We start from the raw sequence: 16858 nt of genomic DNA, 5'->3' as shown, positions 1-16858 counted from the left end.
CAGAAGGCCTAAACAGACATTCCTCCAAAGAAGACATATAGATGGCCAGTAGGCACATGAAAAGATGCTCATCATCGCTAATTATTAGAAAAATGAAAATAAAAACTGCAGTGAGGTACCACTTCACCCTGGTCAGAATGGCCATCATCAAAAAGTCTACAAATAATAAATGCTGGAGAGAGTGTGGAGAAAAGGGAATCCTCTTAACACTGCTGGTGGGAATGTAAATTGGTATGGAAAACATACCAATGGCTGCTATGGAAAACAGTATGCAGGTTCCTCAAAGAACTAAAAATGGAGTTGCCATATGATCCAGCAATCCCACTCCTGGGCATATACCCAGACAAAATTATAATTTGAAAAGATACAGGCACCCCTATATTCAAAGAAGCACTATTTACAATAGCCAAGACATGGAAACAACCTAAATGTCCATCGACAGATGAATGGATAAAGAAGATGTGGTGGGGAGATATACACACACACACAAACACACAATGGAATACTACTCAGCCATATAAAAGAATCAAATAATGCCATTTGCAGCTACATGGATGGACCTAGACAAATACCATATAGTATCACTAAATGTGGAGACTAAACTATAACACACATGAACATATCTAAGAAACAGAAACAGACTCACAGACACAGAGAATAGACTTGTGGTTGACAAGCGGGAGGGGAGGTGGGAGAGGGAAGGATTGGGAGTTTGGGATTAGTAGATGCAAACTATTATACACAGAATGGATAAACAACAAAGTCCTATTGTATAGCACAGGGAACTATATTCAATATCCTGTGATAAACCACAATGGAAAAGAATGTGAAAAAGAATATATATATATACATGTATAACTGAATCACTTTGCTGAACAGCATAAATTAACACATCATTGTAAGTCAACTATACTTCAATAAAATTTAAAAAAAAAGTGGCATCAATACAGTTTTACATACACTGGAAAGTCCTGTCCACGTGGTGACAAGGGAAGAAAGCAAAGTTGCATCTGACATCATTGTGGAACCTGGGGTTTGGGGATGGGATTTTATTTTATTTTTTTTAAATTAATTAATTAATCAGCTGAGTTGGGTCTTTGTTGCTGCGCGCGGGCTTTCTCTAGTTGCAGCAACTGGGGGCTACTCTTCATTGCAGCGTGCGGGCTTCTCATTGCAGTGGCTTCTCTTGTTGCGAAGCATGGGCTCTAGGCGCCCGGGCTTCAGTAGTTGCAGCATGTGGGCTCAGCAGTTGCGGCACATAGGCTCTAGAGCGCAGGCTCAGTAGTTATGGTGCAGGGGCTTAGTTGCTCCACGGCATGAGGGATCTTCCCGGACCAGGGCTCGAACCTGTGTTCCTTGCATTGGCAGGCAGGTTCTTAACCATTGCACCACCAGGGAAGTCCTGGGGATGGGATTTTAGATTTGATTTATTTCTGTAGACTTCCCACATGTTCCAAATTTTCACCAAGAAGCAGATGTGACTTTTATAATCAGAACAAAAAAGCTGATTCAGAAAATGGACCTTATTGACACAACTCTTGAGGGAACCTCACGTGGGTCTGGGGCACAGGATGCTGTGCTATTCACGGTCCGGCCCCTCACCAGGCCTCCCTCCTTAGCGGGAGCGGCAATGGCCAGCTGAGTGACTTGCTTTGGGGATTATGGGTTCCCTTCCTGAGTGATCATTTGCAGCCTGTTGAGAGGCGTTCTAACCATGACTGCAGGGGTGCTGGGATGTGGCCACTTGGCAGACCAGGCTGCAGAGGGGACACCCAGAAATGACAGACTGGCTGGGTCTGCACTGACTGAGCTCACTCAAAGCCGTGACTGTGGGTCCTTACAACCACCCCGAGAGGAGGCGGGTGTTAGTACTAACGCTCGTTATAGGGGAAGACAGGGGTTCTGAGAGGCTGTGACAGCGGCCGAAGCTCATCCTGCTGGTTGTGCCTCAGAACCAGGATGAGAACTGGTGTGTTCTCTCTGCTCAATGCATTTTCAACTCTACTGCAAATCCTCACTCAAAGGCAGAGAAAAGCTGCAGAGGGAAAGGAAGCAAAAGAGCCCACAGGACAACACAGATGGAAAGATGTATCATGTTCTTATACTGGAAGAATTAATATTGTTAAAATGACCACACTACCCCAGACAATCTACAGATTCAACGGAATCCCTATCAAATCACTATCTGTCTCCTAGAGCAAAGGAAATAAAAGCAAAAATAAACAAGTGAGACCTAATTAACCTTAAACGCTTTTGCATACCAAAGGAAACCATCGACAAAACAAAGACGATCTACAGAATGGGAGAAAATATTTGCAAATTATATGACCAATGAAGGGTTAATATTCAAAATATATAAACAGCTCATACAACTCAATAGCAACAAACAAACAAACAAGCTGCTTAAAAAATGGGCAGAAGACCTGAATAAACAGATCTCCAAAGAGGACAGGCAGATGACCAACAGGCACGTGAAAATATGCTCAACATCACTAATCATCAGAGAAATGCAAATCAAAACTACAATATCACCTGTAAGACTGGCTATCATCGAAAACAATACAAATAACAAAGGTAACAAGGATGTGGAGAAAAGGGAACACTTGTGCACTGTTGGTGGGAATGTAAATTGGTGAAACCACTGTGGAAAACAGTATGGAGGTTTCTCAAAAAACTAAAAATATAACTACCATATGACCCACCAATTCCACTCCTGGATATATATCTGAAAGAAACAAAAACATTGATTCAAAAAGTTACCGCAGGGCTTCCCTGGTGGCGCAGTGGTTGAGTGTCTGCCTGCTGATGCAGGGGACACGGGTTCGTGCCCCGGTCCGGGAAGATCCCACATGCCGCGGAGCGGCTGAGCCCGTGAGCCATGGCCGCTGAGCCTGCGCGTCCGGAGCCTGTGCTCCGCAACGGGAGAGGCCATAACAGTGAGAGGCCCGCGTACCGCAAAAAAAAAAAAAAAAAAAAAGTTACCGCAAGGTTCAAAGCAGCGCTATTTACAATAGCCAAGACATAGAAGCAACCTAAATGTACGTCAACAGGTGAATGGATAAAGAAGATGTGGTATATATACACAATGGAATATTACTCAGCCATAAAAAAAGAACTTTTGCCATTTGCAACAACATGGATGGGTATTATGCTAAGTGAAATAAGTCAGACACAGAAAGACAAATACTGTATGATATCACCTCTATGTGGAATCTAAAAAATACAAAAAACCAGTAAATATAACAAAAAAGAAGCAGACTCACAGATATAGAGAACAAATTAGTGGTTACCAGTGGGGAGAGGGAAAAGATGAGGGGCGATATAGGAGTAAGTTATTAAAGGTACAAACTGTTCTGTATAAAATAAGCTACAAGGATATATTGTACAACACTGGGAATATAGCCAATATTTTATAATAATTATAAATGGAGTATAACCTTTAAAAATTTTCAATCATATATTGTAACATATAATATTGTACATCAACCATACTTCAATCAAAAAAATTTAAAAAAAAATTTTTTTAATTAAAAAAAAAAAAGAGAGCCCACAGGATGATGATTTTCCCCTGTGGTGGCGTGTTCCCAGAAGAGCACTCTTGGTCTCTACTCAACCTCCTCAGCAAGCTCGTAAAAATGTTCCAGATGGAGCCTGGCCAGATGAACCTCCTCAGCAGCTAAGTAAACATCCAGGAGTGTCAGCTCTGGGTCTGAAGAGAAGAAAATATTCCAAACGAATCTGATGCATAAGAAAGGCTGAGGGTCTGGACCCTCAGGTTCAGGAGGAGCCAGTGGGGTTTCTTTTTCCTGGTAGGACGCAATTTTGAGTTCTGTGTGGATATAAAGGCGTCCTGAAGGCAGAGTTCTTAAGCTGGAGGTTTGCGGAGGCAGCAGTGATACCCACTTTAGGCTCATGCAGACAAGAATGGTTGATCCCTGGTAAGGGGGCAACAGCCTAAACCAGCACCTCTTGCAGGGAGTGTGTGACTTGGGCCTTTTGGGCCTGGTCTCCCTGGGTGACACATGAGCTGTGATCTATAAACAAACTCACGAATGCCCCAAAATGAATGTACCAGGACTACGGCTCCCCAGCAGGTAGAGACCCAGGCACATGCTCTGTAAGGACTCAGCTAAGGCCCACGGAGCAAGAGCAGGAGGTCCCCCTGCTCCCTGCATCTCAGACATAGAAAGCCGGAGGTGCTGCAGCTTACGCAAATGTGTCCTCCTCAGAGATGGCCAGACAACTCTCTCATCAGTGGTTTCACATCTTTTTAGTGCAGCCCACAATAGGAAATACGCTTCTGTTGCATATGAGCGCACGCGTGCACACCCGCCCCACTCCCCCCGGAAGTTTCATGAAACAATATGTATTTTACAAGGTGTAATGCATTATTTTTTATTTCTTTAAAAAAATTCTGTTGCAAACCAATACACTGATCTCAAACATCATGAACAGTTGTGTACATGGTCTGAAAGTACAGCTTCAACAGAGCTAACATTCCCTAAAGCCATACAATGTGCCAGACACCATCCTAACATTTACATTCATTTCTCTCTTTGAATCCTCACAGCAATTTTGTGATTTAGATTATCTCCCTGATTTTACAGACGAGAAAATTGAGGCTTAAGTAAATTACTGCCTAAGGTCACACAGGAAGGAAGTAGCTGAGCAGGGATTTGAACCAAAGACCAAGGCCAGGGCCCAAGGCCCCATCACCCCATGACCTCAGCTGCAGAAATTCAGGGCATCCTTTATGTCCATGTCAGAGCACGTTGTCTTCCCCCCGAAGGTTTTTGCAAACCCTATTCTGCAACGCTTTTCATAATTCCTTGGATCGGCGTCATCAGCTCCCGTGTGCGCAGATGAGGGATCCCTGGGACTCACTCAGTTTTGCTAGGGTAATCACGAGGCTCAAGTCATTAACGATTTTTTCTTGAGAAAGCGGGGTGGGGGAATGAAGTCTTTGGTTTGGGAGAGTAGACTCGTCAGTGGCTTGTTTCTGTTTCACTGTGAATCCTTTATCCTTTGTTAGGTGATTCTCAGGCAGATATGTATTTAAAAGATACAAGAAAAAGCCACATGGGTGTTGAGGTCCACAGATGGAAACCAAAGGCCAGGACGTTCATGTGCGTGGCCGCGCCAGGCTCTAATCACTCACTGGCCACCGCTCCCACTGGGAGGACCCTGGCTTCACTCTGTCTCCTTTTGGGATGGTTCTTCCAGAAACCAGCTGGCCAGATAAGATGTGGAGAAAGATTGCTGGACAGACTAACAGTTTGGCTCTCCTTCTAACAAATACTTTCCTTGTTTTCTCAGCATTCATTGGCTGGGGAGGCCGCTGGTTATGAGGGAAGAGGGGCTCACAGTGGGCACAGCCCACCCAGCACCACACTGAGCCCCGCAGCACACAGGATCGCTTAATCAGCAGGCCTTTCGGCAACCCCTGCAAGCCCCAAGTGGATCCTCAGACTTGAACATGCGTCACCATCAACGGGAGGGCTGTGAAAATCCAGATCGCTGCTGCCCCACCCCCTCAGAGTTTCTGATTCAGCAGGTCTGGAATGGAGCCTGAGAATCTGCATCTCTAATAAGTCCCCAGGTGATGAGGATATTGCTGGTCTGTGGACCACACTTTGAGGTGCACTGCCTCAGTACATCCTCAGCAAGAAGATTCGCAAGAGGGAATCCAGTAAAATCTTCTTCTCTTCACGTATCTTTGACAACTAAGGTCCCCTTTAAGGTTGGAACCCCTCACTTCTACTGGCTGGCTCACCCTGGAGGCATATGCACTACAAGTTTTCAAGTGAGAAAACCGTAAAACCCATTGGCCTAGTTGGGAGAGCCCAGCCCAGCCTCTCAAAGTCTGGGGTTTCTGTGTGATGCCAACCTCACGTTAAGTGTTTAATAAACATTGTTTAACCTACCTCATCAGGAAGGTGGATTATTTATTTATCTATCTATTTATTTATTTATGGCTGTGTTGGGTCTTCATTTCTGTGTGAGGGCTTTCTCTAGTTTGGGCGAGCGGGGGCCACTCTTCATCGCGGTGTGTGGGCCTCTTACTGTCGCGGCCTCTCTTGTGGAGCACAGGCTCCAGACGCGCAGGCTCAGTAGTTGTGGCTCATGGGCCTAGTTGCTCTGCGGCATGTGGGATCTTCCCAGACCAGGGCTCGAACCCGTGTCCCCTGCATTGGCAGGCAGATTCTCAACCACTGCGCAAGGGAAGCCCCCAGGAAGTTGGATTTTAAAAGCTGGTAACTCAACATGTCTCACTTTGGGTTCTTCCAAGGAAAAAGTATTACAAAGATGAAGTGGTATGATTAAAAGGAGACGTAGCACATACATTTCTACCCGAATCCACTTTGTGCATGACGTCACCAAGCCCATGCAAATATGCATAGATTTGTTTGCTCCTAAGCCTTTTGCATGGTCAGTCTGGTTGCTACGAACACAAACAGGAAGTTGACAGGCAGGAAGGAGTCACCTAATCCAACTGGCCAAGTCACCTTCCTCTTTATTTTTCCTTTCCACTCCTCAGAGCCCACATTCTGAAAGACTGTGGCTACTACTGTCTCATTTTCCCATGCACACACCATTCAGTGCTGTCAGGATTCCTGTGCCAAAGCAAAAGGCTAGGGCTGCCTTTGTGTAGAGGTGTCCTTCATCAGACGTCTGGGAATACTGAGGAGGGCTCAGGGATGCCTGTTTCTTCCTGTCACTATGCTGCAGAAGACAGCCACATTCCTTAGTCATTGTGCTCCTGGCAAAACGTTCTCCATCTCAACAAGATGAAATAGGAAGAACACAGAGGATTTTGAGCTATTCCTATGTTCTGAGTATAGCATTTCACTCTGGCTTGAGAACTGGGGAAAATTCGTTCTTTCAGCCAAAGGGCTCATAAAAACCCAGACAAAATCATACAGGATGTCGGAAGGAGACTCTCCCTCTGGGAAAGATATACGTGGTATGCTTAGGTATAAATGATGAGTTTCTATTTTTAGGATTTGAAAAAAATTCCATACATCTTCAGCACTATCTACTGTATTCCTTAGAAATTCCATGGGAGGAAGAACCAACTTGGGTCACTTAAAAAAATGCCCTTGAAGATGGGGTACTTTGAGGCATCCAAATACTTAAAAATATTCCCTGAGTCCTACTCTCTCTTCTGAAAGCACATGGGAAACAAATGCTATAAAGGAGATTTAAAAGCAGCATTAAAAAAAAAAGCCCAGATCACAGCCTTGACCATGGCGTAAATAGCACAGCAGAGGCAGGTCGAAGTTAATTGACTTAGGAAAGGTCACAGGGTTCCTTGGCTAAACACCCGAGGCATGGTGAAGAGCTCTTCAAAGCGATGTCCCAGGGCGTGTGTGGAAGCTTCCAGTGATTTCCTCTGGCTTGACTTTGCCTTCTGCTGGGTGGGCAGAAGAAAATGGGTCTCTCTCCCAGGCCCAACCCTAGAAGCAAACTCCACAGACCTGATGAGTTTTTCTGTAGCAACTGGGAGCCCACAACCATAAGAGAAGGGACGCAGGCAGCAGAAAGAGCCAGAGGAGAGAGGTCCGGTGGGGGCACCTTGTCCAAGACGGGGCTGTAAACGTCCTTTAGCGGCAACACAATAGAAACCTCATTCAAGAGAGGAAGCATGCATACATGTCCTTTAAAAGCAATGAAAGAAATGCCCAAACACAGCACACTCACGTTGACTGGATAATCGGCTCTCCCTGAGGGGTAACACTGTGAGAGAGGGGAGCTCAGCCAGAACAGGTTTTGGAAAAATTTTATTGCGTTTTGTTTCCATGTGGAAGCACTGACAGAATTGAAAAGAGGCAGCATGTTCCACTTACTTTTCTGAAAGATCACATAGCTAGATGAAGTCTCTCCTCACCCAGGGCTGATTTAATAAACCTCACCCCAAACCCACCCCAAGCAAAAGATAAAAAAAGGTTTGTGGTGATCGCTTAAAAAAACAAATCCATGTTGAGATGGTATTCGGATTTACGACCTCTGCATTTGATGCGTACTCCCTGTCCCTTCACCTCCCGCCACTGTCTTCAGGCCCTTCCTCCTTCAAATAAGACTCAACACACAAGTATGCAAATGGAAAGAAAAGCTAGTCAGTTTCAGCGCCACAGGCTTAGGTGTGTCTGCCGATTCCAGTGGATGGATGGCCATCTCTCAACTTTAAAATGTTTGGCTGTAATGTTGCCCTTGCATCACGGTCAGCCCACACAGGATAATGGTCTCCCAGGTTAAAATACAGACAAGACATGGGTATGTGCACATTTATGGGTCTAAAATGTCAGAAAGTAAACCCACTGCAGGGATTTACAAAATGAGGAAGAAGGGGTTGACGGTGGAGCTGAGGCTGTTTCACTTGGCAGTAACACTGCTTAACCGACACCTCGCTAGGAGAGGGAGGGAGGTGGGGAGGTCAGAGAAGAAGCAAACGTTAATGAGGGAAATGTAGTTCGCCTGAAGCTGGGTCATTTTCTTCTTCCTTTGATTGTATAAGGCATTTTGAACTGGAAAAACTTCTTCACATTCTTCCAAATAATCAGAGTTGGAATATAACTGGTGATTCAGAATACAAATAAGACCCCTTTCATCTCCATCCCCCACCCCACAAGTCATTCTACACACCCAGAGCCCATAACGTACAAGGCAGGAAATTGATTTTGTGAGTTAGGAGGCGAATCGTGTTCACATGGGGGATGAGGCCACTGTGTCAAGGACCCTTTTAAGGGCTCCATCCCTGATCCTGGCCCTCTCAGGTCACAAGGAGTAAGCATCCATCTTCGGTGAGGTTTTAACTCCCATTTGGGCGCTCGCCACTGCCTCCTGGGCAGTGGGAGGTCATGGGCCCTCCTGGCTCTCCTATGCGTCCCAAACAGGTGTCCGGGCCGGTCCATCCACGCACAAGTGTCACGACTCAGTTAGTACAAGGGGGCATGGCCTGGAGACAGCGCCCTCCACATTAGTCATGCCAGACAGACAGCAGAGAGGAAACCAGAGATCAGAGAAGTGATTTTAAAAAGGAAAAAAGAAAAGCAGCTTCGGTCACCAAAAAAATAGAAAGGATGATCTTTTAAAAATAAAACATGGGGACATTTTTTTTTCTCTGCAATGTTCAGCCATTTTACTTGAGACATTAAAAAAAATGTTTGAGAGTAGTTGTTTTGCTTTTTCGGTTTAAACGTTCATGAGAACGGATTGGATGGTAGTGCTGGGATGTGGTTTGTGTCTGAGTGGCAATGCTGGTCAGGGGTCCTTCAGACCACATACTGGTACGGGTCTGCCTTCCCTTGGTCTGGCGTGGCAAAGGGGCTGGCCCAGCCTAGAGAAAAGGGGTGGCCAAAAACGGCTTTCATGTTCATCCATTTTGTTTTTTTAGCCCATCTTCTCTCTTCCTTTTTCAATTGTTCTATTCCCTGAAAACAAGAACAATCATACTTTCAGTCAAGCACTTTACTGCTGTGGTTTTGGGGGAGAGATATCCATTAGCTTGAGGTGAATGGAGTAAATGCTTCCTTATTTTAAAGCCACGAAGCTCATCTACATAGTACATTTTTCTTCTCTTTCTCTCATAAAAAGTGCTAAAGAAAAAAATCATAATTTTTTTTTTTGGGGGTGGGCATATAGGCACACATGTATAAGTCCCTCCAGGAAGGAAGGGACAAATGAGCAAAGTCAGCAGGCCCCTAAGCCACTGTTCCTAGTTGTGCAATCCAGTGTTTTGTTAAGTGAGTCCTTGCTGGGTCTGCAGAGGCGCTTCAGGCCTGGTTCTGAGCTGTGTGTGCGGGAGCACTGTGAAGGCTGGGGCGCAGGAAGCCTCAGCTGGTGGGGAGCTTGAGATCATGATAGCCAAGGACGGCCATTAATTTGGGAACGGTTCATGGTAAGTCTGAAGCTACTATGACCACTTTGCAGACAAAAAAAAGAACCAAGTCAAAGGACCAGCTCTGGTGCTGTTAGGCCCCCCAGCCTGGGAGGCCAAGGAGCGCCCTGCTTAGCAGGACTGGCGAGGCACAGTGGAGGAGGTGGAACAGGAGGGAGAGGTCACCACAGAGGAGGAAGGAGAGGGATTAGTATAGGTTAGAAGGGCCGCACGGACAGACCGCTCAGCCTCAGCCTCAGCCCCGGCAAAGGCCTTCCTGTGCTCCTTTGGGGAGAAGTGTGACCCAAGGCCACCTCAGCAGTTGTCACAGAGCCCGCACGACCCCCTGGCCAAGTCTCGCAAGAAAAATGTGGCCTGGGGGAGCAGGCTGATCCCTCCCTTTTCCCTTCTCCTGAAGGAGCTGGTCGGCGGGTGGGGCCGGAGGACAGGGGGGAAGCAGCCTGGCAGGAGCCTGGCCAGGGTCCTGTCTGCTGTGGTCTCTGTGAGGTAGAGGCGCAGGGGTGGAGCCTGAGGGGACAGCCCAGTCTGAGTCTGGGCAGTGGGAGGTCATGGGCCCTCCTGGCTCTCCTATGCATCCCAAACAGGTGTCCTGGTCAGACACCTAGGTTCACAGCCTAGGGCACTGGGACAATAGAGGCCAAGGGCAAGATGCCCTTTCCCATGAGCTGCAGGCCCTTGGCTTCTTTCTCCTTTCCTTTCAATGTGACTCCCTTTAGGAGTACCCTTGAGGGGGAAGAACAACTAGGACCAGGGCCATGAGAGTTTTCCTTCTAGCTCCCCCAGACCATGGCTTGTGTGGCCTGGGGGGGTGTCCCAACAGCGGGTAGGGCCAGATAGTCACCTCTGGGTTCCCTGCAGGTCTTACGCAGAGAAGTTTGTCACATTTACTGCATGGATACACAGCTGGATCTACACCACTGGCTACTATTTTTACAGACACTCTTTTATAATGATATGAATGCTTATAAAAGAAAAAAGGTGCTGAGAGGCACCCAACCTTCTAAACCATGGGGAATTGCCGCAGATCCAAATGGTGGTGCCTTGGCAGCTGGCAGCATCGTCCTTCTCCACATGCTGAATTTCCACACCCACAGGAATGGGGCCTCAGCAGCAGCAGCAACAACTGAGTCTTCCTACGAGCCTCCATCTAAGGCTGACTACCCAATCGGCCGAAGTTCCCCCAGAGAACCCTAGACGATTGTTGAGAGCTGCTACCTGAAGGGGACTTTGGGAAGCCAGGAGGAACTCATGACCTCACCCCAGAGCTAAGGGCTGCCCTTCCTCCTGGGGCCCCTTACCCAGACCCCGAACCCAAACAGGGAAGAAATGCCCACATCACAGCCACGGACTGACCACCTGGAGGCTTCTGGACACCTTAGGAAGGTTGAGAGGTAGTGGCAGTGGCACCAGGGGTATGGGCTCCAGCTTGGCTGGGCCAGCAGCTTCAAAGCTCCCAGAGAAGGAGCTGTGAGCAGGGCGGAAGGTGGGGGCAGGTAGAAGGCAGCAGATGAGGACCAGAGCCGGGTCTTGCTGCCCACTGCTCTGGGGGCTCAAGCTGAGCTGTCTCCTGACTCCATCCTCAGGACCTGTTCGTGAAGGCACCTTCTCTGGGAAGCCGATCCTGTCTGTGCCACCTGGGTCAGGGTGGCCTTTGTCCACCACCTGTCTCCAAGCCTGTGGCCACTGGATGGGAAGGGCATCCCAGTGCCTAGCAGAATGCCCGACCCAGAGCCGTGTATAAGACAGAACCATCACAGGAAGGTGGAAGGGCTCGTAACAAAAGGGAACCCTTTGCCGAGGCTGCGGGGCCCCATTCCTGGTGTGATGTGAGTGCCAGTCCCAAGTGGGGAGGAAGAAGATCCCGAGTCACTGCAAATGGAGGAATGTGCCCTGCACACCCAGGGCCTGGCCGCTGGGCTCCCAGGTCTGGCCTGCAAGCAGCCCTCCCCCCACCCCAGCTGTGGAGGTAGATGGTGAGCAGGCTGCCCACTTGCTTACCGTCTCATCCGTGCAGATGGAGTGTACCTGGGTCCCAAACATGACTGATGTGAAAATGAGGAAGAGCAGTCCCTCGAAGCACAGGAGGATGAGGAGGATCACTGTGGTGGGTGGCGAGAAGGAGCTGCACTCTGAAAGAGAAGGGACACGTGGGGCTCAGGGCTGCCCCTCGCCACCCCCAGGGCTCCTCTCTGGCTTCGAGGCCATGGCAGGGGCCGTCCTCTCCCACACCTGGCTGCACCAGCTCTCCCTCAGGAAAGCCCTCCTCAGCAGGCTGGACCTTGCCGGCTTCCCCTCCCTCACACACACCACTCCCTGCTCTCCGTCCCTCTTCCCGGACAGCACGGGTGTCTGCATCCTGGTGCCAAGCACAGTACCCAGCACAGTCTGGAAGGACCAGAAGGACTCAGAGTTGAGGCACGAAGGCCTGATGACACCACAGGGAGACCCTCCTCTCCTCAGAGAGCAAAATGCAGGTTGCACAGGTGGAGGGGCCTCAGTCCAGGCCTGGTTTGGCCGTGGGTTTTCTGGGCATTCCTGTGCCTCTATCTGCTCACGGGTGAGAGGAAAAGCCAGGTCTGGAGGCTCACTCAGTGGCTGTGGGATCTACAGCTCGGCAGGGGGCAGTCTAAGTGCTGGGGCTTGGCCTGACCCAGTAAGCCCCACGGGGAAGGCCCGCTCTCGGGAGCATCTGCGTCCCTGAGACAGTCAGTCCTGAAGCTGGGGAGCTGACAGAAGAGCCACCTGGCCCAGAGCAGACACTTTCACTCCCCTGGCCCCTACTACGACCTCATCCTGACCTGGGTGTGACCCGAGGCAAGTCCTTGTCCCTCTCCAGGCCTCTACTCCCTCCACTGTAGAGCAGTGAGGTTTGACCAGATGTGTGGTTTTGTTTTAGGCAGCAGAATCCTTTGTCTGAGTAGTGTCTAAGGCAGAAACCCAGCCCACTGAAAAGCAGAGGTGCTGAGGGAGCTGGTGTGGGGTGAGCAGGCAGAGGACCCCTTCTCTGGCTCTTCACCATCAAGGCAGCTTCTCAGGAGAGCCCTGGACCACCTTGGGAGACAGGGGCCCCACTTGTGGCACTGGTCCAGGCCCCTTGGTTGGCACTCACTACCCAAGGACTCCTGCCCTTGCCAACAGCTGCCAGGCCTGTGACACCCGGGCCGTGGCCCATGTTTCTGGCTCTTGCAGTGCTCTGGCCTGTTTTCCTGACAGAAGGGGTCTGGTCCTGCAGGGCAGAGCTGGGCTTCACTGGGCTTTGGGAATTCAGGGAGTAAGTGCCCCCTCCAAGCTGCCCTGCTAGCTCCCTCACAGGAATGTCAGGAGAGGAAAAGGACATAAATCTGGAATGAGCTTAGAGACACACCAGCACTGAATGGGTGGCAGGGTAAGAGCATCTTGTCTAAATGCCGTATCTCCCCACATCTTCCTCAGAACTTAACACCTCCACATGACTTCCCTTCTTGGTTCCTTGCTGGGCAGGGTATGGTTAGGATGGCCCAGCAGCCTGACGGGCTGGCCCTGGGTGGTCACAGCTGGGGCAGGTACCTGCCTGGTTTCTGGGCTGGTCAAGGTGGTGGGCAGGACAAGGCAGACAGGGTGGGCATGGATCCTGTACCAACTCCTGACTATGAACTCTCACTAACATCCCGACCTTCCCCTCTCTAGCTTGGGCTGGAACTGTGGCAGTCACGAAAATGGGGAGACATGGTGTTATGGACTAAATTGTAAACCACCCCCTGAAATTCACATGCCAAAGCCCTAACCCCCAAAGTGATATTATTTGGAGCCAGGGCCCTTGGGAGGTAATGAGGGTTGGAAGAGGTCATGAGGGTAGGGCCCTCATGATAGGATTAGTTCTCTTATGAAAAGAGACACCAGAGAGCTTGCTTTTCTCTCTCTGCCATGTGAGGACACAAGAGGAGAGGGCCGTCTGCAAGCCAGGAAAAGGGTCCTCACCAGGAATGGAATTGGTTGGTACCGTGATCTTGGACTTTCCAGCCTCCCAGACTGTGAGGAATAAATGTTTTAGCCTCCCAGTCTATGGTATCTTGTTATGGCAGCCTGAGGTGACTAATACCCACGGGATTTCTCTTCCCCTAGATGAGGTCAAGCCAGGCAGAGATGGGGGCAGGACCGGGGAGATACACTAAGTCCCCTACATACAAACCTTCAAGTTGCGAACTTTCAAAGATGTGAACGTGTGTTTGCATGTCCAATTACGTTAGTTGGATTATGTTAGTTGGGTACCTAGGCTAACGTTGTTGGACTTTACGAACAAATTGGACTTACGAACGCACTCTCAGAATGGAACTTGTTCGTATATAGCGGACTTACTGTAGAAGGGGGGCAGATGCAAACTACAGAGGCAGGGAAAGCCTCAAAATCTGGTTGGGAGCTAAAGATACTGTCCTTTTCACAGCCTCACAAGTTCTGGGGGAAATAATAGCAAGAAAAAGCCTAAGAAGTCAGTATGTGCAGGAAGAGCAAAGCTCCTAAAAAATGATGAAATGAAGGGGGGAACCAATCAATGGAAAAAGAATGAAAATATGATGTTTCTGCTCAAGATGTGTCTCACAGATGTATGTGTGAAAGATGGAGCCCAGCAGGTGGCCTCTCTTAATTCCTCCAGTATCTGTAGTAGTCTTCCCCTTATCCTTGGTTTTGCTTTCTGCAGTTTCATTTACCTGTAGTCAACCTCAGTGCAAAAATATTAAACGGAAAATTCCAGAAATAAACAATCCATAGGTTTTAAAGTACAAACTGTTCTGAGTAGCGCGATGAAATCTCACGCCATCTTGCTCTGTCCACCTGGGACGTGAACCATCGCTTTGTCCAGCATATCCATGCTGCATATGCTACCTACTACCTCGGTTACCAAATCAACTACTGTGGTATCACAGTGCTTGTGTTCAAGTAACCCTTATTCTACTTAATAATGGCCCCAAAATGCAAGAGCAGTGATGCTGGCAATTCAGATACTTTCTTACTGTGCCTAATTTATAAATTAAACTTCATCATAGGTATGTATGTATAGGAAAAAACATGGTATATATAGGATTCTGTACTATCTGAGGTTTCAGGCATTCCACTGGGGGTCTTGGAACATATCCCCTATAGATAAGGTGGGACTACTGTACTAAAAATTGTTTTCTTATAACTTTTTATTCTTCTTTAAAAAAGTTTAAATTTTATTTATTTTTTCAGCATCTATATTTTTCCCTCAGGATTTATGCAATCTTGTGGTTGGAGTTCCTTCCTCAGCATTTGCATTTTTTTTTTTTTTTTTTTGCGGTACGCGGGCCTCTCACTGTTGTGGCCTCTCCCGTTGCGGAGCACAGGCTCCAGATGCGCAGGCTCAGCAGCCATGGCTCACGGGCCCAGACCGGGGCACGAACCCGCGTCCCCTGCATCAGCAGGCGGACTCTCAACCACTGCGCCACCAGGGAAGCCCGCATTTGCACATTTAAATGAGATACTTCAAAAGCAGGAAGAATTTGTCTACAATCTTAACGTAAATTGGTGATTAAGCAGTTAAAAAAAACAACCATCACACACACACACACACACACACACACACACACACACACACACACACACACACACAAAAGATTAACGAAAACCGTCCATGTCCTAGCCAGAAAGTTAAAAATGGATTTCTGCAAGGTTGGAATAAAATGACCTTCAATTAAAGCTCCTCACTTAAAGACATGGAAGCAAAAGCTCTCTCTGCAGGCACAGCTCCACTCCAGGGAATGCACCGCCCTGCTGGGGGCCTGCATTTTCCCTGGGCTCACTCAGGCTAGAGGGTCTGTCCAACTCACTACATTACCTGTAGAACTGACTTTAAGGGGCTGCTTTTTTTCATGAAGAGATATTTGGGCCTCTGCTGTTTCTTCCCTGATAGGTCCATGGGCTTGCAGGAGATCTAATAAAATGAGGTTGGCCCCTGGCACCAAGACGGAAACAAAGAGCCCACCCTGCTTGGGTCATGCGCCCCCCTGCAGCAAGGAGGGAAGCCCTGGCACATACTCACTTGTCCAGTCTTCTTCAAAGCAATGCAGGAAGTGGAATCCCACCATGATGAGGGCGTGCAAGGAAATGAGAGCTATGTACATCTGAAACAGGAAAGCAGTGCAGATGCCATTGTTGTGAGAACCTTCTGGCCGTGAAGGCTCCCGGGACGGGGTGCTCGGAACCTCCCATTCAGGAACACTTAGGCTGAGGGCTGAGCAGGAGGGGGGCCAGAGAGGCACCTGGTGATTTCTCCACTGGTCCCCCACCCCCAGCCCTGGGTCTGAGGTGAGCGGCCATTCACTGGTAGCGTGTGGGACAAGAACAGAAACAAGCACGTGTCACCAGGTGTGACCTGGGCTGCCCTGGGGGCTCCAGGCCAGCTGCTGCTCCTCACTTGAAAGGTCAGGGCGCTGACTGCCATTGGCCCCTCCAGCCCTCACATTCCGCCTACCTGCAGCTGAGGGAGGGTTGCCGCCTTCTTTAGCTACTTAGGTCGGACACCAGGCATAGAGGCCCAGAACACGGCCCTTGCTTATAGCTAATCAACTTGAGTCAATTTTCTAGATGCTCAAGTGAAGGGCACAGGAACGGGCACTTGTTGAACCAAGGAGAGCTCTGGCAGAAAGGCGGAGGTCTGCGTGGCCAGGCACTATTCTGAACAGCAGCAAAGAACACTGTGAGTGCTGACAATTCGAAGGAACAGAGCTCTCCATTGCTTCACAGAGGGTGGGGCAGAATTCGGAAGCTGACTTACTGTAAACAGGACGAAGTACTTCTGGTTGTTCTCGCCAACACAGTTATTGACCCAGGGACAGTGGTGGTCCATCTTCCGAATGCACCGCTTACAAACACTGAAAGAGCCGCAAGGCAGATCTTTAGGGGGGTCCTCACGGAGGCGGGAGGGTCGAGGGGACTCAAAACCCATGCTCCTGCACCACTCCTGGC

The 16858-nt window shown here is 48.8% G+C and overlaps 1 protein-coding gene across 3 annotated transcripts in view; it reads right to left on the bottom strand.

Annotated features, from left to right (window-relative positions):
- Positions 1-16858, bottom strand: part of ZDHHC3 (zinc finger DHHC-type palmitoyltransferase 3) — a 59351-nt gene that overhangs the window by 8139 nt on the left and 34354 nt on the right. The window contains exons 4-7 of one of the 3 annotated variants that reach the window (XM_030845282.3): positions 16668-16764; positions 15933-16014; positions 15729-15812; positions 11897-12027 (exon numbers count right to left, since the gene is read on the bottom strand). In XM_030845282.3, coding sequence (XP_030701142.1) covers positions 11897-12027; positions 15729-15812; positions 15933-16014; positions 16668-16764 — 394 coding nt within the window. Of the gene's footprint in view, positions 1-7764; positions 9432-11896; positions 12028-15728; positions 15813-15932; positions 16015-16667; positions 16765-16858 lie in introns of those variants that run through there. The other 2 variants (XM_030845279.2, XM_030845276.3) reach the window with 2 other exon arrangements.

The sequence above is a fragment of the Globicephala melas genome, chromosome 11 (assembly GCF_963455315.2).
Source record: "Globicephala melas chromosome 11, mGloMel1.2, whole genome shotgun sequence".
Lineage (NCBI taxonomy): Eukaryota > Metazoa > Chordata > Mammalia > Artiodactyla > Delphinidae > Globicephala > Globicephala melas.
This window is presented reverse-complemented; position numbering and strand designations above follow the sequence as displayed.